This window comes from Suillus plorans (genome assembly GCF_016647745.1).
Source record: "Suillus plorans strain S12 chromosome Unknown HD556scaffold_43, whole genome shotgun sequence".
Taxonomy (NCBI): domain Eukaryota; kingdom Fungi; phylum Basidiomycota; class Agaricomycetes; order Boletales; family Suillaceae; genus Suillus; species Suillus plorans.
Genome location: NW_024537427.1, coordinates 319,063 through 346,180, shown reverse-complemented (window position 1 = coordinate 346,180; position 27,118 = coordinate 319,063). Strand labels below are relative to the sequence as shown.

At 48.1% G+C, this 27,118-nt stretch overlaps 10 protein-coding genes across 10 annotated transcripts; 4 read left to right on the top strand and 6 right to left on the bottom strand.

Annotated features, from left to right (window-relative positions):
* Window positions 1–10: 10 nt before the first annotated feature.
* HD556DRAFT_1445386 (uncharacterized protein) lies at window positions 11–2,280 on the bottom strand (the record flags this gene model as incomplete). The annotated part of the gene is made up of 10 exons (XM_041306914.1): window positions 11–45; window positions 106–721; window positions 776–1,125; window positions 1,183–1,309; window positions 1,363–1,545; window positions 1,598–1,691; window positions 1,740–1,827; window positions 1,873–1,939; window positions 1,988–2,104; window positions 2,155–2,280. 10 exons carry the CDS (start codon window positions 2,278–2,280, stop codon window positions 11–13), a joined length of 1,803 nt encoding a protein of 600 aa, XP_041158299.1.
* HD556DRAFT_1386651 (uncharacterized protein) lies at window positions 2,242–3,285 on the top strand. The gene is made up of 5 exons (XM_041303419.1): window positions 2,242–2,284; window positions 2,345–2,421; window positions 2,476–2,763; window positions 2,817–2,875; window positions 2,929–3,285. Exons 2-5 carry the CDS (start codon window positions 2,394–2,396, stop codon window positions 3,112–3,114), a joined length of 561 nt encoding a protein of 186 aa, XP_041158298.1. The 5' UTR covers window positions 2,242–2,284; window positions 2,345–2,393; the 3' UTR covers window positions 3,115–3,285.
* On the top strand, window positions 3,273–5,605 carry HD556DRAFT_657418 (uncharacterized protein). Its single transcript, XM_041311211.1, has 7 exons — window positions 3,273–3,498; window positions 3,561–3,799; window positions 3,850–4,146; window positions 4,192–4,314; window positions 4,368–4,481; window positions 4,532–4,606; window positions 4,664–5,605. Exons 2-7 carry the CDS (start codon window positions 3,755–3,757, stop codon window positions 5,465–5,467), a joined length of 1,458 nt encoding a protein of 485 aa, XP_041158297.1. The 5' UTR covers window positions 3,273–3,498; window positions 3,561–3,754; the 3' UTR covers window positions 5,468–5,605.
* On the bottom strand, window positions 5,549–8,951 carry HD556DRAFT_1273189 (Alpha/Beta hydrolase protein; the record flags this gene model as incomplete). Its single annotated transcript, XM_041299200.1, has 7 exons — window positions 8,766–8,951; window positions 8,486–8,698; window positions 8,029–8,426; window positions 7,799–7,984; window positions 6,320–6,434; window positions 5,833–6,230; window positions 5,549–5,788 (listed from the first exon to the last, which is right to left on the bottom strand). Exons 2-7 carry the CDS (start codon window positions 8,610–8,612, stop codon window positions 5,549–5,551), a joined length of 1,464 nt encoding a protein of 487 aa, XP_041158296.1. The 5' UTR covers window positions 8,613–8,698; window positions 8,766–8,951.
* A 209-nt stretch (window positions 8,952–9,160) lies between these two features.
* HD556DRAFT_1386614 (Alpha/Beta hydrolase protein) lies at window positions 9,161–10,650 on the bottom strand. The gene is made up of 5 exons (XM_041303418.1): window positions 10,456–10,650; window positions 10,346–10,404; window positions 10,099–10,289; window positions 9,655–10,049; window positions 9,161–9,592 (listed from the first exon to the last, which is right to left on the bottom strand). Exons 3-5 carry the CDS (start codon window positions 10,217–10,219, stop codon window positions 9,365–9,367), a joined length of 744 nt encoding a protein of 247 aa, XP_041158295.1. The 5' UTR covers window positions 10,220–10,289; window positions 10,346–10,404; window positions 10,456–10,650; the 3' UTR covers window positions 9,161–9,364.
* A 45-nt stretch (window positions 10,651–10,695) lies between these two features.
* On the bottom strand, window positions 10,696–12,846 carry HD556DRAFT_1386612 (MT-A70-domain-containing protein). The gene is made up of 6 exons (XM_041303417.1): window positions 12,199–12,846; window positions 11,692–12,144; window positions 11,534–11,638; window positions 11,301–11,477; window positions 10,981–11,249; window positions 10,696–10,923 (listed from the first exon to the last, which is right to left on the bottom strand). The coding sequence occupies exons 1-6, from the start codon at window positions 12,706–12,708 to the stop codon at window positions 10,797–10,799; spliced, it is 1,641 nt and encodes a 546-aa protein (XP_041158294.1). The 5' UTR covers window positions 12,709–12,846; the 3' UTR covers window positions 10,696–10,796.
* A 762-nt stretch (window positions 12,847–13,608) lies between these two features.
* Window positions 13,609–14,802, top strand: HD556DRAFT_656914 (Alpha/Beta hydrolase protein). The gene is made up of 4 exons (XM_041311208.1): window positions 13,609–13,736; window positions 13,859–13,980; window positions 14,034–14,431; window positions 14,493–14,802. The coding sequence occupies exons 2-4, from the start codon at window positions 13,866–13,868 to the stop codon at window positions 14,613–14,615; spliced, it is 636 nt and encodes a 211-aa protein (XP_041158293.1). The 5' UTR covers window positions 13,609–13,736; window positions 13,859–13,865; the 3' UTR covers window positions 14,616–14,802.
* Window positions 14,803–16,775: 1,973 nt separating this feature from the next.
* Window positions 16,776–21,265, bottom strand: HD556DRAFT_1386595 (glycoside hydrolase family 35 protein). The gene is made up of 20 exons (XM_041303416.1): window positions 20,731–21,265; window positions 20,452–20,669; window positions 20,229–20,405; window positions 20,159–20,170; window positions 19,960–20,096; window positions 19,888–19,907; window positions 19,747–19,832; window positions 19,617–19,694; window positions 19,460–19,565; window positions 19,371–19,411; window positions 19,080–19,320; window positions 18,154–19,029; window positions 18,018–18,103; window positions 17,914–17,968; window positions 17,760–17,862; window positions 17,684–17,711; window positions 17,522–17,627; window positions 17,182–17,469; window positions 17,078–17,131; window positions 16,776–17,030 (listed from the first exon to the last, which is right to left on the bottom strand). The coding sequence occupies exons 1-20, from the start codon at window positions 21,138–21,140 to the stop codon at window positions 16,889–16,891; spliced, it is 3,264 nt and encodes a 1,087-aa protein (XP_041158292.1). The 5' UTR covers window positions 21,141–21,265; the 3' UTR covers window positions 16,776–16,888.
* HD556DRAFT_1386593 (Alpha/Beta hydrolase protein) lies at window positions 21,266–23,501 on the bottom strand. The gene is made up of 8 exons (XM_041303415.1): window positions 23,234–23,501; window positions 23,127–23,177; window positions 22,307–23,075; window positions 22,144–22,249; window positions 22,009–22,092; window positions 21,842–21,955; window positions 21,624–21,788; window positions 21,266–21,573 (listed from the first exon to the last, which is right to left on the bottom strand). The coding sequence occupies exons 1-7, from the start codon at window positions 23,329–23,331 to the stop codon at window positions 21,691–21,693; spliced, it is 1,320 nt and encodes a 439-aa protein (XP_041158291.1). The 5' UTR covers window positions 23,332–23,501; the 3' UTR covers window positions 21,266–21,573; window positions 21,624–21,690.
* A 33-nt stretch (window positions 23,502–23,534) lies between these two features.
* HD556DRAFT_1294809 (pyridoxal phosphate-dependent transferase) lies at window positions 23,535–27,082 on the top strand. Its single transcript, XM_041299421.1, has 8 exons — window positions 23,535–23,617; window positions 23,670–23,861; window positions 23,915–24,810; window positions 25,230–25,315; window positions 25,372–25,623; window positions 25,710–26,297; window positions 26,355–26,508; window positions 26,562–27,082. Exons 1-8 carry the CDS (start codon window positions 23,580–23,582, stop codon window positions 26,942–26,944), a joined length of 2,589 nt encoding a protein of 862 aa, XP_041158290.1. The 5' UTR covers window positions 23,535–23,579; the 3' UTR covers window positions 26,945–27,082.
* The last annotated feature ends 36 nt before the right edge of the window (window positions 27,083–27,118 follow it).

The window sequence follows — 27,118 nt, the reverse complement described above, 5'->3', positions numbered from 1 at the left end:
ACTCCAGGACCTAGAGTGCTCGGCCCGGCTTGATCACCAGTCCCGCTATTATCTCCTGTAGAGGGAGTCAAGATCTTGAGACAACATGGTAGCATGGGTACGTACCTGAAACAGGAGGAGGCCCTAGATCTAAAACCATGGTGCCAGGCGCGGCATTCTTTTTGCTGCGAACAGGCCGGGCTTTAGGACGAGGAGCCTTCTTGGCTGGAATTTCTTTTAATGTGGATTCTACATCAACCTTTTTCCTTTTTCCCACTTTTTTGGTAGACGTTGATATGTCGCCAGCGCTCTCAGGGGTGGTGCTAGCGTTAGGATCCGCTGACTTTGATTTTGATTTTGATTTTGACTTCGCCTTCGCCTTCTCATGGCTCTTGCTCTTGGTCATCCCTAGAACTTCTCGAGTGCGTTTCTTGTGAGTTTCAGGGTTGACGCTGATGACCGGTTCAAGGAACATTATGGCCGAATCAGTCGTCCTTGTGGTCACATGAATACCTGGAAGTCTGGGCATAGAACTTGACTCCTCGATGGGCACCAGTTCATTCACCTCAGTGGACTCATCGGCAGAGATGGGTGCTTTTCTCTTTCGAGATGCTGCTCGAGATGACTCTGCGACCATGTCCATTGAGGGTTGAGCGATGACGCTGAAAGTTGCTATTTGAGATTGTGTTTTGGTTGGTTGCGAGGTCTTCGGCCGTTGGAGATTATTGTACCTGTTTCGACACTAAAGCAAAATAAATGAAAAAGAAACATAGGCCTCTGAAGCGATGAATGTTACCATGCTATCGGTGCGCCCGCTGCCTAGTCGATTGCTGATCTCCTTCCAGCTCGAAGTCCCTATTTGTTGTATTATGGCCAAAAGATCTTGGTCTTCTTCTTCGGTCCACTTCCCTTTGGTTATCGCAGGGTTGAGGATATCGTTCCAACGATCACGACACTGATCATTATGACGACCTGGGATGGCGGATGCGACATTCACCCAGGAAGTGCCGTACGCTCGGACTGCGAGACGTAGGCGTGAGTCCTCCTCATCAGACCATGCTTTGTGCTTCAGAGTAGGGTCAAGAGTGCGTTGATAACGATTCTGGCACTGGCTAGGGGTAGCATCTTCTGAGACTTGACAGGCGACTGTGCAGTAGATTTGATGAATGTGGATACAAAAGCGCAATGTTGCAAGACACATACCTACAGACCAGTTATCGTGACCGAAAGTAGCAACAGCTTTTAATAAACGCTCGTCAGAATCTGGTGTCCACAAATGAATTTTTCGCGTTGTGCCGTGTATCATGCAGTCTAGAGGCGTTCGGTGGGTCTGTTATGTGTGAATTATCACACGTTTTATGTTAGTTCAAAAAGTAGACATACCCCGAGTTTATCTACCACGACCTCCCAGTCTATTTGCTCGTCCCCGTATTCGGCGATGAGCCCTTTGAGTCTGGTGGTTTCGTCTTGTGTCCAAGGGCCATGATTGAAACATGGATGCTGATCACCCAACCAGCGTATCTCACACTCTCTTGGTGTACGCGTATACATGGATGATGAAGAGACCTGGCACACGCGAGTTAACAGGTAGTTGTGGATATGATATTATGAAACATACCTTCTCCGCGATACGATCCCAATCAAGGCCCTCCTTGTTCAACTCGAGATAGTTTGACGGTTGATTACTCAAACTTGTAAAAACAGGATTGCCTCTGAGAGAGAAGTTGATAAGATCATATCATACATAGAGCAAGACGAACTTTCGTTGAGCATCTAGAGCATGCATGCGGTAGTTTTCGGTCCTCACAGCTTCTCTCAGAGCCTCAAGGTCCTTCTTGGTCACTGCAGCTACGAATTAGGGAGATAAGTAGCGTAATGGGTCGAATAACGCACTGGGATGAACCTCTGTCAAGCTTAGATATCGACTGCGCCGCGCAGCCTCTTCGTAAAAGGGAGAGTCCTAGGGGAAATCTTCAGTAGTAGAGGAACAAATGGGCGCTATTCTCACTTCTGAAAGCAATTCACTGGGGGTCAAGAGTCCAGATGCCTTGACGGAGCCTGGAATGATGATGGAGCCTCCGACATCGATGTCTGGCTCGCCGTCCAGATTAGCATCAGCAGGTTCCTAGAAGTTATCATTGAAACCAAGTGCGAAATATGCAGAATACGACATACCAGGAGTTTGTCGACAGTTTGAAGCTCTGCCTCAAGTCTTTCCGTGTATACTTTCAAGGCGTGTTGGTGGTCCTTGTTAGCCTGGACGGCCTCTCTCACTACCTCTGTGCAGTTTGTCTGCGACATAACTGTAAGTTCGAGATGCGAAGTTGACGTGCGACTCGGAGCTAAAGTTAATTTGAAATTATAGGGACGCGTGCACAAATTGGGTTCAGTACGCTTGCAGGCCATCCACCATCATGGCTCACGGAGCAGCTAAACGAATTGGTACGATTTCACCATACAACCACAGTTCTCTTTGAAAACATACAAAATTTTCAGCGCTACAGAATGAACAGGCTCTCCGAAATCTGAGGCTTGGAATGTTCATCCCCACCCTCCTCTCTGCAGTCTTCCGTCTTTTATTCCGGCGAAGCTCTCTTCCTCCATCTAAGGGCTCGCTGGCACTCTACGTTGTGACATATCTCCCTGCCTTGTTCCTTTCACGCTATCTTGAAAGGATGGGCACTACAAGACGGGACCCAACAACTGGAGCACTCATCTCTCCCGGAGAAGACCTTAATCAACCAGGAGTAACAGAATGGTGTTTCGATATACTTTATGTCACATGTGAGTTGATGTCAATCTAACGGTTTGGCTGAACACATAGTTTATATGTCTAGGGGCGTGTCAGATCGGCAGTGGGGCATTCGGTGATTGGGTTTGGTGGTTCTACCTTGTGGTGAGTGCCTGTGTGGCCTCACGACATGTTATAAATTGCTCTTGCTTTACTAGATCCCATTGTACGCCGCATCCAAACTATGGAGTAACTTTATTGGGCCAATGCTCGGTTGGTCCCGTGGTGCGAGCTCTCAGGCCGCGGAAGGGGGTGGCGAGAAGGAAACGGTCAGCAAAAGGCAAGAAAAATTACGAAAACGCTCAGAACGGGGTGATCCACGTGTCCGCTCTGTGCGAAAGTAGTCCTATCTGCATTTGTTAAAAGAACCTCCACACTTTATTTTCGATATTCTGTGCTACACAGTGCAAGCATGTGAATCATGTGATCCAAATATAGCTGACTACTTTATGAGCACGTGACCACTCTCGTGGTCTTGATGAGACGCGGTCCCTGACCTCTCTCTTGACCATTCACTCACTAAGTGCGGTGCTCATTATCCTACAGCTACACATTTCATTGTTTCAGATATGGAGACAAATACTGAACAACAGGTGACAGGACTTAGTGCTGATACTGTCGCTTTCAGGGACGCACATGGTGAAATTGGCGCGACACCATGCGCATACACCCAGGTCCTCATCGACCCATTATGCTCGCAGGAAAGGCCACCTTCAGAGGACCACCAGGCAAGCATATAGCCCACCTGTACTTGACTTATTGGTGCTGATTGGTCCATATGTATGCACAGTTGGCTGAAGAGTCGTTTGTATCGCAGCTACCTCCTGACCTCTCTGCTCCACTACTACAGTCGAGTGACCTGAAGGATTCCGAACATAATATAGGTAATTTGTCTCTGCCAATACTACTGAGGAGCATTAACTTTACAATGACCTATGATCTTCTTCGATTCACGTCGCAGAGCCCGTGACAAATACATCAGCAATGTCCGGAATTACCGCCAACGAGGGGATTCTTCAAACAGATAAAGTAGGCTTATATGATTTGCTGTTATCTGAGCCAACTAAGATAACGCACAGACCCTGAATGCATCTCTCTCTCCTTTTATATCACGGAGAGGTACTCCGCATGTTGAATTGAACAGCACAAGCGACCTACAAATTATTCGCTTCCAGTATAGTGTTGGGACAGTTCAATCACCTCGCCTTCAGTCACGTGAAGTAGATGACGAAGCGCCGTCGAACACCTCACCGGACAACGCACGGTCGTATTCTTTGCCTCCCAGCTCCAGCCCTCCCCAGATTTTTTCTTCGTCCCCGTTCGCATCATCTCAGTCGTCGCTCGTCGAAACTGGAGATTACAAAGTTGCAGACAGGGTATATGCACCGTGTTTTCTTTGTGTATCTGCTGACAAGTTTCAGGCTATGAGAATGGAATCAGACGATCAGGATCTCATCAGTTCTCCGGATGGTGTTTACCCAGATACCTTAGAGGAAGCATATAACGATCATGATGATACTGACACATATCAACAGCGAGAAATGGTTTGTGTTGTTTTCTTCGGAAGCCCGGTTATGATCAATTACATGGATTATAGCATGAGTCCCACGATCTCGCCGTCCATGGCGGAAGCCCAAAAACGAACGAGGGCGCCTCCAACATTCAGGAAGTTAAACCATTGCCGCAGAAGCGACCCAGGCCGGAAGGAGAGGTGGGGTAGAGTGCTCTGTCGGTTTCAACGGCTTAAAAATATATGCTTAGATTGGTGTCCTTGGTCTGCGTGCCAAGAACCTATCACAAAGCCCAGAAGATACGCGGTTGGCTAAACGCATGGTAGTTAGAGCGGTTTTTCTTGTCGACGACGTGCTATCATTTATACGAGTTTACTTGCAGAAAACGCACGATGGTAAAGCATATCTACCACCAGCTCCAAAGCGCGCCACCTTGGCATTTCAGCAACGGCAGTTCCAGAAACTCATCACTCCGTTTCGTTCACCTTTGATGCCGAACAAGGATGAGGGTGCGCCATCAGGGGAACTTTTAAAGTCCAAGAGCCCTTTGTCGATTATTCCCGCACCACCGCCAGCTCCGAAAATACCACTCACACCTCAGAAAAATCGCCGTGTCCATGTAGCTCCGTCTGTTACACCAGTTAAGACCAGAGTTCGCACTCTCAAAGCGGCGTCACAATTCAAATCTCCGTTAAGCATTTCTGCTTCAACGTCGTCCGGAAGAGGATCATCGATTCGACTGACACCTACAGTCCAGTCTCTAGAACGAAAATTACAACTTCTTAAGCGCGCTGTCAAAGCGAAGGAGGACGATGAGGAAAATACACTCATCAGGCTCATCAAGAAATGGACGGAGGCAGGCAGGGAGGTCGCATATGAGCTTTGGGATTTGGTGAAAGGTTCTGCGAACAAGGGAGACGGTGTTAGTTGGGACGGGGGTAGGGGCAAGATGGGCTCACGGGACTCGAACTGGGGTTGGGACTCCCCTGGAATCAAACGCGAAGGCTATCCGGAGAACGAGATGGATACTGCTATGGAGAATTCCTTGGACGAAGGCTATACCAACAAGATCCTTTCAGAAGATGATGAACAAACACGGAACACCATGGGTACGATGCTCCGACAGCTTGGGATCGCTACAGAGACATTGGGATGGGATGAAGATGCAGAAGTTTTCTTCGATTAAAGCTATGTTTTATTCAGGGTTGTGCTGTTCTACATCAGGGTAATGGTAGTCGAAACATAGAAGTCTTAATTGACCATCGTCTTATCCTTCAATATTCCTTAGCGCCTCTTCAACAATCACTTCGGGGAATTCATACTGTATCCAGTGCGAGGCATTCGGAACAATTACGGCTCTGATGTCTTTAAGTTTTGCGACAGTTTCCAGCTTCAAAGCGCCATTAAATCGCAGATCTTCAATCAGAACCGTCAATGCAGCGGCAGCAGGCTTGTCGGCGATCAGATGCGAAAATGACCACGGCACGTTACCCTGAAGCAGTTCAAACTATCAGTACTGTCGATTCTAGAAAACCACACACAAACACTGACATCGATGTGATCATCGGAGTTGGTTGATCTTCCAATCTGGGTCCCTAACACTCTCCAGATAGCATCTTCTCTCGTCCATAGAGGATTCAATGCCATATAATCTTCTGCGGTGAGGTTAGTTCTGCTATGGTCGGAAAGCTTGGCTTTCCAATCCACCATCTGCTCTGCAGCTATTTCCAGAGATGGGTCGATAAGAACCACCGAAGTAGGTTTAGTTTTTGGCAGGTACTTGAGAAGCGATAGTACCACGAGCGCGCCCATTGAGTGGCCAATGACGATATCATACTCGGCAGCTTGAAGGTATGGCAAGAGGTCATCTGCCAGTGTCTGGACTTTGAAGTCAACTCCAGGCTTTCTGAGAGCATGTCCAAGAAGATTCGGAGCAATGACCAAATATCCTATGATCGTCATATAGACAATATATCAGTGCTGTAATGAGGCTTGAGCGAAGAAGACCCGCCTTTGGTTGCAAGCGTCGATGCAACACGGTGGAACGTGTGCGAAGACGAATCCAAACCATGTATGAGGAATGCTCTCCTATTTGCAGTAGGGGATCCCCACTGACTTGCAGACGGGACAGTGGTCATGGTAGTCGTAGTGAGCTCACTGAGTTGATCACCTCGGTTTTGCCGATGATGTTCACCCGGACGGCAGACGTACGGGGAATACCGAACACGAGAGTTGACCAAAACTTCATGGTAGCGAACCACTCGCGAGCAATGCGCCGTCTAGAGAAAATTTCAGCGACCAGTCCTCTTTGGTATCTCCCGACCCGCCACCATACCGGTCCATATGGCGTCCACTACGAAAGACTGCGACTGTCATGACGCTATTTATCATCATAATGTTAGACTGGATGAGCTGGGTTGCTCTTGCCATTCTACTGGAAGTTTGGTGCTCAAGCGCAATCGAAATCGAATTGCTGTAGCCCGAAGGCCTAGAGCTTGTGGGCGTCTTTATTCAAGCTGCACAGGTATGTACCATGCTTTCGGTGCTGCTCCACAAGCCTCAAGCTTCTCGTTAGACGCCCAGGACACCAGGCTGAATGCCATGAAACTTAAATTCAAGGAAAAGTCGTGAGCGCTTGCATATATGAGCTTTGAGTTTTCTGATTAAAGGTAACGTTCATTCAAGTTTACCTTCTACGAGACGCAAAGTTTGTCAGGCACAAAAAGCACTGGCCGATTGCATCTTAGAGCACCATATGGTGCTTATGGACCTCCACCGCCGTCGCGTTGAAGTCGCAAATATGCGTTAACAGCCAACCTCGATGTAGGACCCATTCATATAGAGAGGGAAAAAAAGTGGTATTGCAACATTGGTAATTTACTGATGCCGCACAACAATATGCAGGTGCTTATGTTGAGGAGGACTGTCAAAAACCTCGAACATTCCATCCACAGGTGATAATGGTTTCTTGTGATCTAGTTCGAGCTCGTCGAGATGATTACGCTCGAGGGTGTCGTCGACAAGTAGGTCGACCTTCCAAAGTATCAGATCGTCAGCATCTGATTGTAGGTATCAGGTCACTTACTTTCCACACTTGGAGAGCGTCTGCAGCCAGGTCGCGAAATGCAGGCTTCTTTTTCTTTTCAGGTCACCAACAGTGTCCGTCGATGCAATCTTGACTGGGAATATGTTCCTGGGGTGGTCGCCTATGTAAGACTAAGCAGTTGGGGTTGAATTTGGAGATCATTGGGAACAAGAGTAGGTGGCGCGGGTTGCACAGTCACTGTGAGTTGTCCAAAAATTCCGATGGCTTAAAGTTGGCTGAGAATCTGGGGTGCTACCGTGGGTCTTATAGCTTGCTATTTTCACGTTTTTGCAGCAGATTTTCCGATTTCGTCGTCCCTTTCTTTTTCGTAACATCAAGGTAATTTGCAATGATTGATTGCATTAGTATTGGAACCATGCAAGCCCAAATGTTCTACTCTTGGATATTCCTCAGCGCCTCTTCGACAATCACTTCTGGGAATTCATGCTGAATCCAGTGCGAGGCATTTGAAAAGAGCACCGTTCTAACATATTTGAATTTTGCAATGGACTCGAGCTTGGAAGGTTCGCCAACCAGAATCGTCAATGCGGCAGCAGCGGGCTTGTCGGCGATCAGATGCGAAAATGACCACGGCACGTTACCCTGAAGCAGTTCAAACTATCAGTACTGTCGATTCTAGAAAACCACACACAAACACTGACATCGATGTGATCATCGGAGTTGGTTGATCTTCCAATCTGGGTCCCTAACACTCTCCAGATAGCATCTTCTCTCGTCCATAGAGGATTCAATGCTATATAATCTTCTGCAGTGGGGTTGGTTCTGACATCGGTGGAAAACCTGACTCTCCCATTCACCATCTGCTCTGCAGTTATTTCCAGCGATGGGTCGATAAGAACCACCGAAGTAGGTTTAGTTTTTGGCAGGTACTTGAGAAGCGATAGTACCACGAGTGCACCCACTGAGTGGCCGATGACGATATCATACTCGGCAGCTTGAAGGTACGGCAAGAGGTCATCTGCCAGTGTCTGGACTTTGAAGTCAACTCCAATGTTCCTGAGAGCATGTCCAAGAAGATTTGGAGCAACCACCAAGTATTCTAAGGTGTCAGAATCAAAAGATAAGCGCTATCAAAATGTTCAAGCGAAGAAAACTAGCCTTTGGCTGCAAGCGCCGATGCAACACGGTGGAAAGTGTGCGAAGACGAATTTAAACCGTGTATAAGGAGTGCTCTCTTGTTTGCAGTAGGGGATCCCCACTGACTTGCAGATGGAACAGTGGTCATAGTGAGGTCAGAGGTTGATAAATACTTGATCAAATGATTGTGGCTTTAATAGTAATACTAGGAGCAATAATACTCGGGCGGCTACTCTGTCACCGGGCAGCGAGAAAATATTTAATGAATGTCAACGACGTTTCGAAAGCAAAATGTACGAACAGCGGGCTGGGAAGTTGATTTTTGTAGTAAAAAGTATTTCAAGCGCTTGCGGGTTGTGCAGTTGTGCACGCAGTAAAAAATCTCAGCGCGCTTAATGTACAATAACGACGTTCAGAGGAGATGGCATTCAAGGTAGGTCACTTGGCTCGGGACCAGCCTGGCGGGTACTGAAATGCCCAGCGCGTAGGAAATGGCGGGGGTTTAAAGGGTGTACAGCATATTCTGATTGGAATAACCACAAGACGCCGATGAAATCACTATTGAGAGGTGCCACGAAACAATACATTATTTGATGAAAGGAAAGCAGTCTGCACCGCTCAGGCGTCGAACAGCAAACCCGATCCTAGGATCCGTGACGACGTGTCTAAGTCGTTAACAATCGTGCCGACCGCGTACTCTTGAGTCGGCATTCAGATCAGTTGCTCGCGCGCAGTGGGTCGAACCAAGGCCTACTATGCATACTAGTTAAAGAAAGTTAGATGGGGACATGCCTCAGGGTATCAGGAACAACAAGGGGTTTTGAGAAATAAATACATGATCGAATGCGATCGTCATAAACAAAAATAACACTGCAGAACACCATCCCTTCTCTACACAGCTTACAATTTTGTTCTTGGTAGGGGAATTGTATCCATAATGGCATCCAGACACTCGTATTGAATCCAGTGACCGATGCCAGGAAGGAGTTTAACATTCAATCTCTCGATGTCACGGGGGATGTGCTCCAAGAGACAATTCGCGCTGAGCTTCGGATCTGATACCAGAATGGTGATCTTGACGTGAGGTGGTACGTTTTTGAGTGCAATGGAAGACCATGATGTGTTTCGCTGTCCAATGCGAAGGCAGAACCTGTCAGCAACGCATTCAATTTCAACATCTGAAATATTACCCGAAAAACCTCGACAGTGTTGGGATCAACCATCGCTATTCCCAACGCTGTTAACACACAGTCACGTCGTGACCAAGCAGGGTTCTCAGCCATGTACTCTTCCGCAGTTTTGACGTTCGTCGTCAACTCTAAAAACAGATTCTGATTCATTTTGACCTGCACTTCTGTAAGCTCGAGGGGAGGATCAACGAGTATGACTGTGGTTTCTTTCGTTTTGGGCAAGAACGGCAAGAGCGACAAGTTCACTTGGCATCCAAAAGAATGACTAATGATCACGTCGTAGGACGTGTCCATGGCGAAATATGGTCGGAGGTCTTCTGCAAAGTCAGATATCCGATAATCGGTGCACCGTCTCCCTCCATGCCCAAGGAGGTTCGGTGCTATAACGAAGAAACCTGGTCGTCTGTTAGAAAGCTCATCACTAAAGTATTACACCTGACTCACCTTCTGCTACCAGCAGTTGAGCGATACCCTCCCACGAATTCGAGCACATAGTCATGCCATGAATGAGAAGAGCCCGCCTGGAAGCGGCAGGAGAACCCCACTGGGACGCTGAATGGGACATGAGCACACTCAGATAGCTTAGATGTGTTCAAGGACTTGGTTGGTTGAAGAGGTTCGGATTAGGAAAGGGACTAGGTATGGCAATAATCAGGAAAGTGTATGTAAAACCGTAAATAAGAGAGCTCGCCTTCTTGGATGAAAAGTCTGAGGGAGATTATTTGACAGGAAAGGGATTAATACGCTGAACTTTGAGACGGAGATTGAGTATGAAAATGAATTAGAAGGATGGGTACGTACGAGGTTCAGGCTGCCACAATTTGACATGCGTTGACAGGAGAAGCGACAGCAAACCCGGCCCCATCAGCTGCAGCTCGCGAATTTGCTTATTCGGGGATGATCAATAGTAAGCGTATAATGGTTGCAGATAAAAACTGGGGGACGTAGACGCGCCATGGATCATACAAATGCTTGCGAAACACGAGAGTGGGTAGCATGGTTGGATGTAATCTGTGTTTAAAATTATGATAGAGAAGTGCGTACCGTGTGAAATACCAGGGTAAGACTTGCCAAGAAGCCAACCTAATAGTGGCATTGAGTGATACCCGACCGAAGGCTGCCATTGAGAAAAATGCATAGGACTATCTAGTGATCATAGCTTGACCAGACACAGACATAAAACGTTCTGGGTATCTCGCCATGATCCGTGCTGCTAGATCCTCCTCAAATATCTGGTCCTGACCCAGCTGATTCCCAAGCGTTAGCCACCTGCAGAGCATCATCGTCAGTACACCATATCATATGACATCGTTCGCTGCCACCTACCCAGGTCGCGTATTATGCTTTCTTCCAAAAATCTCAATCTTCCGCCCGCCAGGACACATCCTTTCGATCAGCCCGTACACCTCATCTGGCTTGCGACTCGTCTCGCGCACCTCGCTCACGATAACGTCAGTATCAAGTCCGCGGTTCGCCCAGGAGGGGAAAATGAGGTTCCCCGCAGCATCTGTGTGAGTTTTGACACCGACAAGCATGTGCTCTTTCGTGTGGTTGAGCCAGTGGCCTGTTCGGCCAGTGCGGATCACGCGTTGGAGCTACTGGATATAAGTAAATAGAAGGGTTGAGAGGGTTTATAAGGCATGTACCTGGTTAGTCTTAACCCAAACTACTTCATCGACACGAGTGTACCCCCATACTCGGAGGCATTCCCGACCAACTTCCATTGCACGCCCGGTGACCCAAAGGAAGAGCAATCCTTCGTCCTGGAGTGTCGGTATCGGCATGGCACGCATTTCATCGTCCGTCATCGTGCCATACGGAAGCTATTCAAAATTCACTCAGACTCACGTACGGTGGAATGGTCTTATAAGACGCGCACGCTCATGTGTATATCCCATGGTGGGTCTGCCATTATAACGTGAAATTTTCCTAGCACTGAGTAATCAAAACGGCGCAGGTCACAATTGATCCACTGAGGAGGAAGCTGGCCGAATAATGTCAGCATCTACTATGCCGAGATACATCCACCGCACTTACTACTTGCATGTCTCTTCCATCAGGGCCCATCCCCAGTTCAATCTTGAAAGGTCTCTTTAACCTCTGAGTTTTCCATGCATCAGCCGGAGCAAGGGGCCCATCCTTCTCGTCCCAATCAATCTCGAAATGTAAATACCGACATGGCGCTTTCTCTTTTCCCCTGCCACCTGCACCGAGACCAGACGGCAATGACACGCGTGCCCCTGTACCAGGAGGAAAAGGAGTAATCGAAGGTGATTGTGAGTATGTCGGCTCAGAGTAACACGTGTTGAGGTAGGAGCAATGTCCGAGGCTGGGGTCTGTGTGCGGTCGAATGAGAGGGCGGAAGTGCAAGAGGTTGCAGAAGGGATGATTAGGCGGATTGGAAGGATCAGCCTCGGAGCGATATTTGGCGCACTCTACTTTGGTAATGTAGGTACAGATCGGTTCAAACCCACCATTGAAAGATCGAAACTAGTGCTGAATGTTCAAGAAAACGCAGCACATGAATATCGATAGTACACGTACACGTTCCGCAAGTAGCCGGCCCTTTGCCGTGCTCTTCTGAAGGATTGCGTAGACCTCCTTCAAGTCTTTACTTAAATTTCCTAAGGGAGTGTTCATAGAAATGAAAGAATCATTTTCTCCGTTGGATGACGAGATCTCATCAGGTGTGTTACCAGCAGCGGAGTCCGCATCCTCGTCTATGGGCGCTCGTTTGCGCTTCCGAGGATTGATAGCCTCAAGAACATGGGGATTTCCCAGATGGACATCTGTAATGTACAACTCGCCGCCTTCATGGGACAGTAGGATGGAGCCATGATCCCAATTCGATGAGAGGGCCTCGAGTACCTTTTCTACACGGGCTAGATCAGTTAGACGTGGTATTGTGAGGCCTGGAGCGGCGGAAGTGGATGGCCTGGAGGATATGAGAGCCAAAAGGAGATCCATTGAAGTTAATGGCGTTGAGATTCTGCCTGAAGTCAGGAGGGTCTGTAGGCCTGTTGATACCAGGAGCGACAGTTCATCATCAGCCATGATGACAAGAGTGTTCTCGATGGCGATGAGTAGTCGTTTGAGGAGTAATTGTTGACGATTCCCAAGATGGGCATGGGAAGAAAACCCGTCTACCAAAGAAAATGCAAAATTTTGTTAGCGCCATCTTGAGATTTCCTTAACAGGATAGCGACAGAGGGTAACTCAAGCAGACAACGCCCTCGCCTTTTACTAGGGCGTTCCGTGGGCTGCCCTCGCTTTAATGTCGCATAGCCAATTTTTCAGCTCTCAGCTTGACCTGAGCATGTAACCTTTCAAAGGTTGACTTTCTTTTTGCCATTTTTTTCAGCTAACAATGCATGGAGCACAACAAATGAGTACGTGCAGGGCATTCGCGAGTCTCCCCTTAGACTAGCTATCCATGCTTGCTAAGCGGTGAGCGAGGTCTTTACTGAGTTTTGCTCGTACCTCGCTGTAGGAGCCGAACAATTTCCAAGTGATATAACAGGTCCCTGTTCCTTGATTGGCAGTAAGCTTTTGTGTAGTATTTGTTTACACTGCCATTATACACCTTTTTCAGAACATCATGCATGATGATCTGATTCAGAGAACGACTATGCGGCCTTCATTCGTTTATACGGTCTGTCTAATGCACACGATATCAACATGGTGCCACATCTGGACAAACTATGTACCCGATCCAGTGCTGCCTGCACGATACCAGTAGTGAGTACTAATCCACATTGGTCGATAAAATTGGCGAGATGACACTGATGTGAAAGTGACAGCCCTATCTTTGGATCATAACTTTGCGAAGAAGAGCTATGAGTATAAGATGCCATGTTTTTCTCATGGGACCAACGTTTCTTCGCTTGTTGAGCGACATGCTCCACTTTTGTATCTGGCAGACACGTCATCATCCGTTTCGAGCGCACACAGGTCATTGGTGGCTTCCCAACACATTCAGGTGCGGGCCGTCCTCCGAGTCTCATTGTAAGTATCTCTCAAGTATATCAACAGCCATTCAAGTGCATCGGGGTCGTACTATGATCTGTCACGATACTCTTCTTGTGAGGTACGCTCCACCCTCTGTACTCGCACCAAGTGAAGACAGAGCTGATGAGTTCTTAACATCTCAGTTCCCATCCACTCGCAAAGATATCTAGAACCAAACAACTCATCTGAGTATGAGCACGTCCATGTCCGCATCCCGCTGGGGATCCCCTACCGCTTCCAAACGCGCTTTGCTCATTCATGGGTTGACTATGTCCTCGCAATCATGGGAGGGCATCGCTCAGTTATTAGTAGCAGAAGGTCAGGGTCTGTAATATCATCGTGATGATGCTCTATTTTAACAACCTATATAGGGTTCTTTGTCGTCGCGCCGAATCTTCTCGGACATGGTTGGAGACGGTGCACTGACCCTCATGTGTCCACCCTTGCAGAGGACCTCAGACCATATTTCGCCATAGACATGTCCTACGACATCATTATAGGTCACTCTCTGGGGGGCTTAGTGACCTTGTTGCTCTTGCCATTCTTGCCCAAGACGAAAGAAACCACTGTCATACTCCTCGATCCTTCCCTCGAACGTACGGCGGAGCAATTCAAAGAAGATAAAATCAGGTTTATGAAGGAGATTGCGCATGTCAGATGTGCTGACGAACACATGGCTGAGAATCCTGCTTGGTCTCGAGGCGACAGCATGTTAAGAGCACTGGGAGTCTATATGTGCGATGGCACTGTCGTCAAAGGGATATTTAAGGTAATATTTTTTGTGTCGAAATCAGAAGCATCACTGATAAATTTACTACTGCTGTGATCAGCATAGCGGGCCATATTCTTTCAGAGGCCTATTGAAAAACATCCCACCTCACGTGAAGATCGCCTTGTTGATGTCTGATTCCCGAGTTCGGTGCTATTTGTCATTTGGAGAACGTCCCTGTTGACGTGGCGAGATTGAATGTAAAAGTTCTTGACGGAATCGGTCACTGGATCCAATATGAGCTTCCGAAGGCTATTATGGATGAACTTCCCCTACCAAAAGCAAAATTGTGAGTCGTATAGACAAGGGACAGTGATGTGCGGTGTGTAACCGCTACATTCAAATGTATGCTTGTCACTCTCAAACTTGGACACATTGAGTATGGTGCTTGGCTTGGATCAAAACGCTTACCTCCGGGTCACACGATCACCCCGATGGAGTACTACCACCTGGAAGCAGATCGCAGTACTGGAAGGGCACGCCGACATTTCACACTGTATATGATCACTGAATGGCCGTATCCTGACTAGCGCATCCGGCGAAAACACAGCGCGATTATGGAACCTCGACAACGGCCAGCCCATCAGTTTGCCCCTCCATGCAGATACAGTAAAATGCGTGTCGTTTTCGGCAGATTTATTCCTAGACAGCTACTACTCAGCGGCTGCGAGAACATCGATGTGTGCACATGGGATGTATATGCGATACTAAGAGAAACTGGCCTGGTCGACTTTCTTTTGGACCAGTCTAAGCGTTGACAAGTTGATACTCGTTGCACGTGAGACTTTTATTGAAGGCTTATGCATTCTAGGCTGATGCTTCCTGTCCATCAGCCAATCAAGGTCTCTCATTGGCTACCCCGAGGTTGTTTTGACGACACACCAAACCCTGTTCACGTACGTCGCTCATTAATACATACCGTTTTGCTCTAACGATTGCAGTAGGGCTGGTCACCGTAACTGTATCTGGTTACGGCCATACAATATACGGTAGTCATATGGTTACTACCCGTACCATACCATATATCATACGGTGTCCTCGATACCCTCGGCGGTACGGCGTACGGTCATATGGTCGGCCAATACGGGAGATGAAAAATTACAGTAGCTAGTGTGAGTATCAATCAATCACTGTGATGGCACACACCGAAGGGAAGTAGCATCACGACCACTGAGACAGCGGACGCCAGGTCACAGAAAAAATAGTTGTTTACTAACAGCACACGCGTAGCATAAGTGGAGCAATTTGGATTTCCAGATTGCAAAGAGTGGGAGGGGCGTTGCGAAGAAACGGATTCAGAGACGGTTCAAATAGGTAATTCGTGCGGGAAAACTCACATCATTAGGGTTTCAGTAACAATAACATTAATAGGCCATGAAATGGTCGTAATCAAATTGAACACGCCGCTCCTGCAGGTTCTACCTAAATTTCCGCCAACAGCAATAACAATTCTGCCAAATCGATCAGAATCGCGCCCATAAGGATATAAAAGCTGGTCGTCCAACAGTGTTCCCCCATCCTCAGAGATATCATTCGAAATCCCCCTCAAAAAATTCTATACTACCTCGCACAGAAAATGCGTTTCTGTTTCCTTGCCGTCGTTGTTGCTTTGGCAGTATCTGTGTCTGTCAGTGCATGTACATCCGCAGCACAAAAATGCCAGACAACTCAGGATTGCTGTAAAAACTTGGTTTGTGTCTATGTAGTGAGTATGAGCAGGTCGCCATGCAGCCAGGATTATATCATATGACTCACCTACGTGCCTTAGAATGGCCCGAATGACCCCAATGGTTTGACCTGCACGTGGATCCCACCGCAAGTGGATCCCACCGAACAAACGGGCAGCTTGAATCTGTTCGTCTAACGTTGGCCTCAAAGGCTAGCTCATGGTGTCAACATCGAAAGAAGGCATGCGGCTGCCACACCCGGGCCACTGGTAAGTCACACGACGCACAGCAAGGAAATCCCTCGAATGACCGTACATCGTAACCGTAGACGACCCGGAAGGTACGGGTATGACTCCCGTACTTTGCCACCGTTACATGCCCGTAACACGGCCTACGGTAGCCAGCGCTGGTTGTACGTACGGTAGTATTAGTCCAGCCTGACTCGCCTTGGTGGTTCAAGTTTACCTCTATTGAATTGTAAAGTTGTTGACTAAGCTCTAACTCATTCAATAAACTATTACCCAGTGTGCTAGAACATGTTATGGCGTATTCTGATACATGACCAGTGCCCAACTCGAGACGGTCTATAAAGAAGTCCAAAGCACACATTATTATGGCATCTCCGTATCATACTTATAAGGGAATTTTATTCTATTTTCGAGTTCTCGGATAGATCATAGTTTATTGGGAACTGGTGTCTTTTTTTCTTTGATTCAAGCCATCAAGGGTCTTACTGTGTCAGATACATGGTAATTATAACAGTAAAACGTCTTGTCCGAGTGTTCTAGACTTATGACCGTCCTTCAGGCGACCAAGGAGGATTATTAGTCTCAATGCCGCCGACACCGCCTTCGTAAACACCTTCAATGGTGAGCTGCAAAGTTGGACTGACAGCTTTCGGTTCCATAGCCCATAGTGCGACAGCAACAGTACTATAACGAAGTCAGTAATCATCTCATGGTCACATCAAGGATCGTACTTTGTGCCATTGTAGTCCAGAATACCTTGCTGGACAGGGAACTTGTACTGGGGCCTGTGCCTTGCTATCAGCCCGGTTTGTATGACACATTGTACCAAGCATACCCAAGGTTGGACACCCTCTTACCCATCATCCATCCGTTGACGTATAATTGAGATCGATACGGCTGAGAGGTGTCATCAAACATAAAGGACATTGGAACATCAAATCCATCTGGGATGCTTAAGTTGAACGTCGTAACAAAGAACCCAACACCGGCGGTGGCGTTGGGCAGACCCTCAGAGAGGTCTCTCAGTGCCCAAGAAGAGGTATCAAACCCAGGTAAGTGCCAGCCCATGCGTTCACCATAAAGACCTCCTTCATTCAGCACCCCTCGCACCTTGTCGAGATAACTGTGGCGTCCTGAGTTGACGAGGTGAACAAGCCAGAAAAAGGAAAACGCACTTGGTGTATCCGCCGACTTTACCCTGAACCTTCCATTCACCAAAGTCTCCAGTATTGAGCATAAAACCACGGACGCCACGGGGGGATTTCTCTTCATCAACAACAGCTAAAATTGTTGTCAACATCAGAATCACTTCGGTCTGAGTTCAACGTGTGGCTTACAGCCCGACTCATTGAGGCCCATATTATCCTAGTTCTGTCGTCAGTGACGACGACGGCTTAAAACATGAGATCACACCTGAAGGATAGTAATGATGTTCTCTCGCTCGTAAAACAAAGATTCCGGAGGGAAGTAGAATTTATCATCCGTTTCTTCCAGAATATTTTGGTTGTTTGTGGAGCTATGTAGCTGGGGTTAGTAACACCCCCAGATCATATCCATGATGATTTACTTTCCATAGGATGTGTTCAAGAACACATCGTTCACCCAAACAGTAGCAGCGAAAGCTAGTTGACGTAATCAGCATTCAGAAATCTTTCGCTCCTTTAGACCCACCTTCGCCACCATTGATGGAAAAGTTGACGGATTGTGTATTTTCTGTGGCATTGAAGTGCCCACGCCAAAGTACGATGTTCTCGCAGCTGTCAATCAGTGAGCCATAGCAAATGACGCAGATCAATCGATGACTGACTATTCATAGTCACAACCATAGAGAACCCTCCCGTCGCCATAGTAAGGCTTGAATGGTATGTTCGTGGTGGTATGATTAGCAAGAGTCCAGTTGGCATCAGAAAATCCGCTGCGAATTTCTGGTAAACTGTCTGCATATCTCCAATCTGTAAGCGCGGGTGGAGCAAAACCAAGCACCATGGATGAGGGCTTTAGTTGTGCAACAAAGCCTCCTTGCGCGGTCAAATTCAAGACCGCGGTAACATCAGATGAGATAGGAATTCCGTTCCATGTAACCGTCTTCACATCATCAGGCGCGATGACTGTAAGTTGAACGCTATCGTTCAAGTCGCCACGAAGGGCGAGCGTCGATCCACTAATTGTAGCATTGCGAACTAAATAAGGACCTCCGACCAGGATAGAGGAATTCGTGCCAAACTGCCAATAGTTGGCAAACTCGACGGAATCATTGGCAGGGATTTCGGGCGACCAAAAGGTTCCAGCGGTGTTGGTATCACTATAGAGGACGAGCTGCTCACTAGAATCCCAAATCGTGATGAGTCCTTGAATGCCCGGAAGGAAAGTGACGGTAGTGACGCCATTAGAGGATACTGAAGAGAGTTCTGCCCCTTGTATGCGAGGCGTACCACTCAATGTCAGAGCAACCTCTGACTCATATGTAGGGTCGCCGTAGAGGAACAGTACATCTCTTCCACCAATCTGGCCAGCAAAAAGAACCTGCGCTGTAGAATAGAGAACCTTCGATGACGAGCCAAATGGGTAATCGGTGACAATAATTTTTGATTGTCTGCCCCCGAGTGTGATGCCAGATGTGAAACGGGGGACCTCAAAGTTCCCAGCAGAAGTAGTAACATTCAGCTTGAAAGTGGTTACATCCCTAACGGAATTGTAAACACCCGGGTCAACGTGACGGCATAATGAGCTCACGTTGTTGTGGAATTGCTTTGTCTTGCGATGTAGAATGACGCCGCTGAATCGGGGTTCCTTAACAGAGTTACAAAGGCAGCCGGATTAGAGACAGACACCATGCCGCCAGTACCGTTTCCAACCCAGTCCGTCTTATAGAAATCTGGGGAGCTTCGCAAGAAGAGACCCTGACGCTTAAGTTCCGGATACTTGACAGTCAGTTCTCTGTTCTCTGCAATAGCACTCCCGTAATCGTACGAAGCTATGAGTCGATAAGCTAGTAGTATTATTGTTAGAGAGGTAGAATCTCACTGTAAACTCCGGGGAAAGGAAGAGCACCCCATGAGGTTCCTCTATAAGCGTGTTGAGTTTCGAACCAAGAACAATAATGGAAGGCTTGCCCGTATAGCATGTAGTAGTTGATTAGTTTTGCGTTGGACGCCCAAAGATGAAGATTGAAGACATTCTCAAAATCGACTCCCGTGAGTATGCGGCATTGATCGTACCCTGATAGGAAGGTCATGCGAAGGCGTAACTAAGGCGTAACTGATAATTTACCTGGTGCCGTCGGACCCCAAGCGTCAAAAGAACCACCCTGGAACTCTGGGAAATACCAAGGTTGTCCAGGGTCAACAGCTGAATGCTGACTTAGTATCAGAAGTAGGAGCTACCAGTATAAACCACATACTCATATGATAGCTATAATAGTCCGTAATGACCGGGCTCCAGACATCTGGGTTGGAACAGTCAAATCCTTGTGGGTAGGAATCCATACTTGAGGACAATAATCACGTCAACACGGGCCCAATTGTCTCGTGGATGGACTTGCCCATAGATATTCACGGCACCCTACACGTCGTACAACTGAATATAACAGTTATCTGCAAATTATTCAACTCACCGTTCCATTGACCCACGCCCATCCTTCTCCCGGGTCGTTAGCGGTCAACGGGACAACAATACTGGAGTTCAGATAGACAGCCTCTAGCTTGCGAAAGTATTCTGCATGCGTGGCTGGTTCCTGAGAATATTCGTTGTCTTTACGTCGCAATCAAGCTCAATTCAATCCAATGGGCATGCCAAATGTGATGGCCACTCACCGATTTGAATTGCTGCAAATGAAGCGACTGTCAGACAAGTTAATGTAAAGCATGATCAAGGCCGACTTGCCTATTACCGGTCCGCCTTGGGTCACTTGGTAAGGAGCAGTTTCGGTAATGATACCTTGTACGTAGTCCTGCCAAGCTGCGTGCCAGTCCGTCGCGTTTGTCCGCATTTCGCCTGCAACTTCTGATGTTATCCAGTGTGCAATGCCTCCTGCAGTCGTCTCCGCATTGATATAAGGCCCTAATACTCATTAGCATGAACCCTTTCAAGATACAAAATATAATACCCGGACGGAGAACAATCCATATGCCAGTCTGTTTCGCAGCCTCGTAAAGGGGCTGTAGAGCACGGTAATCGTTAAAGTCGACAACGCCAGGAGAGGGATTGATCAGAGCCATGTGGGAATAAACACTGATTGCGTTAAATCCAGCAGCCTTTACTTTCTGCAGAATATCAAGCCATAGTCCAGGCACAGGCAGTCGAAATGTGTGAAACTCTCCTGAGCTGGGTGCGCGACGTAAATGTATGAACTGTGATTTGAGTGCCTATCGAGCAGGCTACTCACTGGATGAAAACGCGCTGCCCTCTGATAATTAAACTATACTTATCCCACAGGACATCAGTCGTACGTCCATTTCCGGTGAAGTCCATGCCTGCTAGCATATCTACTTGTTCTGCCCTCGAGAAATCAAGATGAGACGCTGGGGAGAGAATGCTCGACCGCCTAACTGGTGATACAAGAACGCACAGAACCGAGAAAATTACAAAAAGGACCCATGACGATCCGCGACGTCTGGGAAACCTAGACGATGTAGGCCCGCTGAGGGATAGCATGTGTGACTGCAACGACTTGGAATCAACTGCCTCAAGGGTTGCTTTCCCCTTCTCAGCGCTCCCCAGTGCATTTATACTGCGCTTCGAGTCTTGAAGTAGGGTAGCGTTGCTAGCCTCATCCCTGGATGTCTTGAGTCGCATAACTGCAACCTATCACACGCGAAGCCGTTATAATATAATGTCGAGGTTCGCCGTGCTACGCCGCGGTGTTACGGGAGAATTACAACCTGGATGAACTTGGGACGAACGGCCAATTGGGCCCAAGGCGCGGGAAGTTCGTCGGTTCATCATTGGCACGGGCCGCACCCGGAAGTCATCACAGCATCTAGATTATGTATATAATAATTGTGATAATTTATATTCCGTCATTGCTCTGAATGTCCTTGGGCATGGATGGAAACAGTGCGTGGACCGTGTCTGCCTTTACAGAGAACCTCCGAGCTCCTTCGGGCATACTTCAACATCGTAAACACCTCCTACGATGTGAGGCGCCGCGGAGATATTTGTCGTCGCTTGATATCCGCACTGCCCCAAAACCGTTGTATTTGTGGTAAAGTTAAACATTGCATGATTTCTAGTGCACAAAATCTATACAAAATCGTGTATGCGTAAAAATATGCGTACCAAAATGAACAAGTGTTTCCGAATAGACATCAACTAATAAACCAACTTATGGTGCGTAATTAAATTATCATGACCGCGAGGCGGCGAAGAGATATAGTTGCTCCCCGGCATCGTCAAGCTCGGCGACGAGAAGCTCGTTAACAGCCGTGGGATTATCCAGGTACACTGAATAAACCAGATCGGATGGCTGAAGGAGAGATACAAGACAGAAAACTTACCGTGGTGACCAGCGTATGGTATATTATACATCCTGCTCCGATAATTACCTGCTTTGCGTAAATTCTCGAGAGACTGCAGTCCGCCTTGCGGGTCCATCCAATCATGCTCTCCGTCTAAGAGAATGCTGAGAAGATCGCTCAAAGACAAAGCTAAAAATAACACGTACAAATGAAGGTTACTGGTAATTTGAGCGCAGCTATTCTATCGACAAGCGGCATACGAGCATGAGCGTAGGGCGCAAGGATATGAGCTAGGCGAAACCCTATTAATGGGGGACTGAAAATGAAAGAGTAGAACTTACATATGCAATACTCTCCCGAACCCTTAGAAAGTGTTATATTTAAGATGTAATCGTGCATATCGCGTGTTTCCTCTTCCGTCAAGCCGGAGAAACGACGACTCGAGTACTGCATAGAGCAGAAACGTTAATATCCCAGTCTGCTTGCCGGTATCATACTCCACACCTTTCCTACAAGCATGGGACTCCAGAAAAGGGTCGAACGTACAACTTGGAAGGGACTCCAACCCTCCTCCCATAGGTATGTGAGGAGTCTTCTTGAACGACTCTCCTTCTCCTTGATGGCTTTCTGCTCTTCTCGTATCTTGTGAACTCCCGCAGTGGATGCAGCGACCGCAGAATGACTCGCTGATATTATACTTCGTGAGTCACCTTCATCAGTTAGTTCGCGCGAAGGCGCGGTAAGATTATTCGGATCATGAGGGACACCAGCAGGAGAGAGAAGAATAAGTTTGTGCACGCGGGTGGGGTACCGCAATGCATAGACAGCACTGAAATAAGCGCCAAGCGAGTGTCCGATTAGCGTCATCTTCTCGAGGCCCATCTTTATTCGCCACTCCTCCAGCGATTCAACGAAGAAGGACTCGGCTTCATTTACACGCCCGGAGATGTCATCTCGCTTTGCTTTGATGGTGAAGGGTACGCGGGCGGAACGGCCCATGCCCAGCCAGTCCACAGCGAATACGTCGGTGCCGCGGTGCCCCGCCCATTGTGCGAGTGCGGGGAAATTACGAAAGAAGAAACCAAGACCTGCACCGTATCCATGAAGGACCACGGCTGGGGGTGGTGCGGTCGGCGAAGGATTCGTGGACTTGATTGATAAAGTGTTTAGGAAGTGCTTCGGTGCCGCGAGTTGCACACGCTCCCTGAGTGCAATGACGGGACTGTCATTGGTTGAGGAAGCCATCCGTTCTGGCTGAAAGAACGGAAGTCGCCTATAATGAGGTCATATGCATGTTTTCAATGCATGGGAGTATGTTGCATACCTGAGTAGCCGCTCTTCGGACGCATTGCCCTGCTTGTCCCCAGCAGCCCACCTGGCTCGGGTGATCAGGGTTAGACAGTAGCGTGTATTAGCCTTACTTTCACTCACCAACTCTTCAAGCTCGCCGTGAATGTAACAGGTATATCCTTAGCCGGGGGAAGTGGGAGGAAGGCAGATGAAGTACTAGCTGGTATTGAAGCTGACATGACGCCTGCTTGCCTACGGAGAAGGTTGATCGCTGAAATGGTGAAAGGAGAGGGATGTATTATTATGGAGAAGGGCTTGCGTGTGGTCTAATGTAATTATATTATGAGGCACTCGCCCTGCCGCTACCACAACGCGTCCATCGCAATGACAAATGCCGTGGACCGGCTAGACTACAGTTTTAAACTCCGATTCTATTTGTGACACTGAACCAGTTCATCATCATCATCTTCATATTCTTCCGAACGTCATGTACAACGGTATCGGATTAACCACTCCCCGTGGAAGGTGTGTTGCTTTCGGTCATTGTCAAATTCATCATGTTGATTACATATCACAGCGGCACAAATGGCTATGTCATGCGTAACCTCTCGGCACTTCGTGTGCACGAGACGGCCGCAGATCGAGCTGCTGCCTGGGACGTAGCTCCCCCAAAGCATAGGGAACCGGACGAAGCTATTCTAGAACACGAGAGAAAGAGGAAGGTTGAAGTCAAATGTCTGGAGCTGCAACTACAGCTAGAGGACGATGGGTGCGTAGACTTGAATATTTGCATTAGCGGCTCTCAGACTGTCATTTTCACAGTCTGGATGAAGCAACCATTGAAACGCGAGTTGACGAACTTCGCACAACTTTGAACAAGGATTTGGCGTCACTCGCTCCATCCGCGAAAAAATTAAAACCATCTGACACGCATGGTATTGCAGCTGCTAAAAAGGCTGAACTCGACAGAATGGCCCGGGCACTGGGCACGAGAAGTAACTACACGGAGGGCGATGCATTTGACCGAGAGAAGCAGGAAGAAAACAAGATGCGTCGTATGGTTGAGCGAGAGGAGCGCGAGAGGAAACGTGAAGAAGACAAGTCAAAATGGTTGGAGCAAAAGCAGAAGTGGGAGGCAGAGAAGAGGGAACGTGATCGCTTGCGTCGGAGGGAAGAAGATAGGATAAGGAGAGAGAAAGAGGAGCTCGGCCGAAGGAAAGAGAGAATGCCCCCTCCTCCTGTTCCTGCATTCAGGGATCGACCAAGAGACTATCGTGGAGAACGTGACCGCAGGAGCCGAAGCCCGCGACGTGAAAGAGACGTTCGACGCCGCAGGTCACCTTCTCGGTCTCCTCCGCCTCGTCGGCGCTCTCCGTCTCCTCTGCAATCCAAAAGGTCTCGTTCGCCCGACCGAGGCTATCGGCATTCTGGGTCTGTAACACCACCATCAAGGCGGTCACCACCTCCCGTAGTTCCCCGCCGCTCACGTGAGCGTTCAGAATCACCTCCTCGCCGTGGTCGCGATCGCTCAGAAACACCACCCCGCCGACGTGGGTGGGATAGATCAGGATCTCCACCTCGCAAAGACCGCGAGCTCTCACTACCTCCCCGTAATGAAAGCGACCAAGATCGTGGAAGAAATGGCTCTCGATCCCCGCGACCTACAGGACGTGGTCGCTCAGCTTCTTCGAATTCGTCCATGTCTGTAAGCACGGGACGTAGTCGCTCCAGAGATTAAGATGCAGCGCTAGTACCATATTCGTACTCTGAAATCTGTTTTGTGAAGCTTTTTGCCCACTTTGCTTTTGCTTTGTATTACAATTTGTACAAAATTTGGGCTGCGATCATTATGCGTGGTGATTAATGTTCTTTTTTCGAGTGCTGTTGTAATGAGGCTAGTGGCTCGATTGCTGGCCCTATGACCAGGAATTACAACCGGTTCCTGTGTCATAAATTATAATTGTGCTGGACTGCTGTCAGAGTCGGACTTGTGACTCATATAAGACCGCTCAACAAATCATTCGTGGGGTTGGCAGTTGCTGTTGTCTTTTCTACGAATCCATTACTCCGAAAGTTGCTCCAACTTGATTGCAGGCATCCATGCACTCTACTGCGCGTCTGGCTCATCCTCTTCCAGCTACCCGGCTGCAAATTCTGGCTCGAGGTTCCAATGCAACCCCATTAGTAGCACCCAGGCGATATGCTTCAAATGTTGTATCTGAGGTACGCCAGCCTATGTTTTGTAACATAGATCTGTATCCAAATGTAAAGAGATGTAGCTTCCCACATCCCCCAGCACACGTTACTTGAAGTCTATATATGACTTTTCTGTAAATACACAATCTGCTGCGACCAAGAACACTATAGCGCTCGGGGATGAATACATCCTTCCTGTCTACGCACGCCCTCCGTTCGTACTCTCGCATGGACGTGGTAGCTGGGTCTGGGACGTAGATGGCCGAAAATTTCTTGATTTCAGCGCAGGCATCGCAGTGAACGCATTGGGACATGCGGATCCAGGTGTCTCAGAGGTGAGCAATTTTTACATTTCAAACTTTCTTTTCCATCATGGATCAGAGCGTACATTGTGATGGGAACTTACTCTATACTATCATAGGTGCTTCAGCAGCAGTCGTCAACCCTTCTCCATACCTCAAATGTATACTACAACGAGTGGGCGCCAAAGCTAGCGGAGCTTCTGGTGACGCTCACTAACAAAGAAGGTGGACTAGGTTACGCTGCTGGCGGCACCTCTCCATCTTCTTCAGCCGCTAAACAAGGGGCCAAGGTTTTCTTCTCCAACTCAGGCACCGAAGCGAATGAAGGTGCTCTGAAGATAGCTCGTAAAGTTGGAAAGGACCGCTGGGCCGCCGCCACTGGTGGAAAAGTTGACGACCCATCGTGTCCTAAAATGCGTATCGTGTGTTTTGAAAACTCTTTCCATGGTCGAAGTATGGGTGCTCTGAGTGTCACTTCGACGGAGAAATACCAGATGCCCTTTCGACCGCTGATACCTGGGGTCAGCGTTGGCAAGCTCAATGATCTGGAATGCCTGCATAGGCTCATCACTGATGATACCTGTGCGGTTATTGTCGAGCCCATACAGGGAGAGGGAGGCGCCACTGCCGCAACAGAAGAATGGTTGAGAGCTCTGCGAAAACGCTGTGACGAGACAGGGGCAGTGTTGATCTTTGATGAGATTCAAGTTTGTTTTACTTGGTAACATTGTCGCACACTGCCTTCTGATAAAATTGCATTGCAGTGCGGCCTGTACAGGTCAGGGAATCTTTGGGCACATTCGGCGTTGCCGATTGATTGCCATCCTGATGTCATCACGATGGCGAAACCGCTGGCCAACGGTTATCCAATTGGTGCCGTATTACTTCGTGATACCATAGCATCTACAATGACAGCAGGTAAGAATGACAAGTCATGAGAGTTGTCCACAGGAACTGACAGTCACTGGCAGGTACTCATGGGACAACATTTGGAGGGTCACCCACGGCGTGTGCAGTTGGACATCACGTTCTGAACCGCCTAAGTGATCGTGTATTTGTCGCCCATATGAAGGAGATGAGCGGGTACATGAATGACCGGCTCGAAGTTTTGCCGAAATGGTTCTCAGCAACATTACAGCCTCACGTGCGCGGTCGTGGTTTCATTCGAGGACTTGGATTCAATGATGTGTCACATCCTGGAGAAGTAGTGCAACTAGCACGGGAGCGTGGAGTGTTCCTGCTGACTGCTGGAAAAGATGCCGTACGTCTGGTGCCCTCTCTAAATGTGACTAAGGAAGAGGTGGATATAGCTATGGACGTGCTTGAAGGGTGCCTGTCATCTTTGCGGGGTTAAGTAGGCTCAAGTACTAGTTATTTAGGTTACATTGCGATGAATACCTGAGACATGGTCAGAAAAGTTTTATGAACAGATGGGCCCATCATTCTGAGACATATTTATCCCCACATCACTGAAAAGCTGTGTTGATTTTGTCCACGGTAACAGACTGACACGTGCACGCCACAGCTG

Bases quoted from the DNA above. Each gene is read 5' to 3' on its own strand.
- HD556DRAFT_657418 (XM_041311211.1), top strand. From the start codon at position 3,755: ATGTCCGGAATTACCGCCAACGAGGGGATTCTTCAAACAGATAAA. The intron at 4,147-4,191 runs GTATATGCACCG...GACAAGTTTCAG, and splicing joins ATTACAAAGTTGCAGACAGG to GCTATGAGAATGGAATCAGA. The intron at 4,482-4,531 runs GTGGGGTAGAGT...ATATATGCTTAG, and splicing joins GACCCAGGCCGGAAGGAGAG to ATTGGTGTCCTTGGTCTGCG.
- HD556DRAFT_1294809 (XM_041299421.1), top strand. From the start codon at position 23,580: ATGTACAACGGTATCGGATTAACCACTCCCCGTGGAAG. The intron at 23,862-23,914 runs GTGCGTAGACTT...TCATTTTCACAG, and splicing joins CTACAGCTAGAGGACGATGG to TCTGGATGAAGCAACCATTG. The intron at 26,509-26,561 runs GTAAGAATGACA...AGTCACTGGCAG, and splicing joins AGCATCTACAATGACAGCAG to GTACTCATGGGACAACATTT.
- HD556DRAFT_1386593 (XM_041303415.1), bottom strand. From the start codon at position 23,331: ATGTCAGCTTCAATACCAGCTAGTACTTCATCTGCCTTCCTCCCACTT. The intron at 22,250-22,306 runs GTGTGGAGTATG...TGCTCTATGCAG, and splicing joins GTCCCATGCTTGTAGGAAAG to TACTCGAGTCGTCGTTTCTC. The intron at 21,956-22,008 runs GTACGTGTTATT...GCATTCTCTTAG, and splicing joins ATTACCAGTAACCTTCATTT to ACGGAGAGCATGATTGGATG.
- HD556DRAFT_656914 (XM_041311208.1), top strand. From the start codon at position 13,866: ATGTCCGCATCCCGCTGGGGATCCCCTACCGCTTCCAAACGCGCTTTG. The intron at 13,981-14,033 runs GTCAGGGTCTGT...CAACCTATATAG, and splicing joins TCAGTTATTAGTAGCAGAAG to GGTTCTTTGTCGTCGCGCCG. The intron at 14,432-14,492 runs GTAATATTTTTT...TGCTGTGATCAG, and splicing joins TCGTCAAAGGGATATTTAAG to CATAGCGGGCCATATTCTTT.
- HD556DRAFT_1386595 (XM_041303416.1), bottom strand. From the start codon at position 21,140: ATGCGACTCAAGACATCCAGGGATGAGGCTAGCAACGCTACCCTACTT. The intron at 19,566-19,616 runs GTAAATTATCAG...CCTTCCTATCAG, and splicing joins TTGGGGTCCGACGGCACCAG to GGTACGATCAATGCCGCATA. The intron at 17,628-17,683 runs GTAAGCCACACG...CAACAATTTTAG, and splicing joins GGGCCTCAATGAGTCGGGCT to CTGTTGTTGATGAAGAGAAA.
- HD556DRAFT_1386612 (XM_041303417.1), bottom strand. From the start codon at position 12,708: ATGGCTGATGATGAACTGTCGCTCCTGGTATCAACAGGCCTACAGACC. The intron at 11,639-11,691 runs GTAAGTGCGGTG...TTATTCGGCCAG, and splicing joins ATGGAAGAGACATGCAAGTA to CTTCCTCCTCAGTGGATCAA. The intron at 11,250-11,300 runs GTACATGCCTTA...TATATCCAGTAG, and splicing joins TTTGGGTTAAGACTAACCAG to CTCCAACGCGTGATCCGCAC.
- HD556DRAFT_1386651 (XM_041303419.1), top strand. From the start codon at position 2,394: ATGGCTCACGGAGCAGCTAAACGAATTG. The intron at 2,422-2,475 runs GTACGATTTCAC...CAAAATTTTCAG, and splicing joins CGGAGCAGCTAAACGAATTG to CGCTACAGAATGAACAGGCT. The intron at 2,764-2,816 runs GTGAGTTGATGT...TTATATGTCTAG, and splicing joins CGATATACTTTATGTCACAT to GGGCGTGTCAGATCGGCAGT.
- HD556DRAFT_1386614 (XM_041303418.1), bottom strand. From the start codon at position 10,219: ATGTCCCATTCAGCGTCCCAGTGGGGTTCTCCTGCCGCTTCCAGGCGG. The intron at 10,050-10,098 runs GTGAGTCAGGTG...ACAGACGACCAG, and splicing joins TCAACTGCTGGTAGCAGAAG to GTTTCTTCGTTATAGCACCG. The intron at 9,593-9,654 runs GTAATATTTCAG...CGCATTGGACAG, and splicing joins ACACTGTCGAGGTTTTTCGG to CGAAACACATCATGGTCTTC.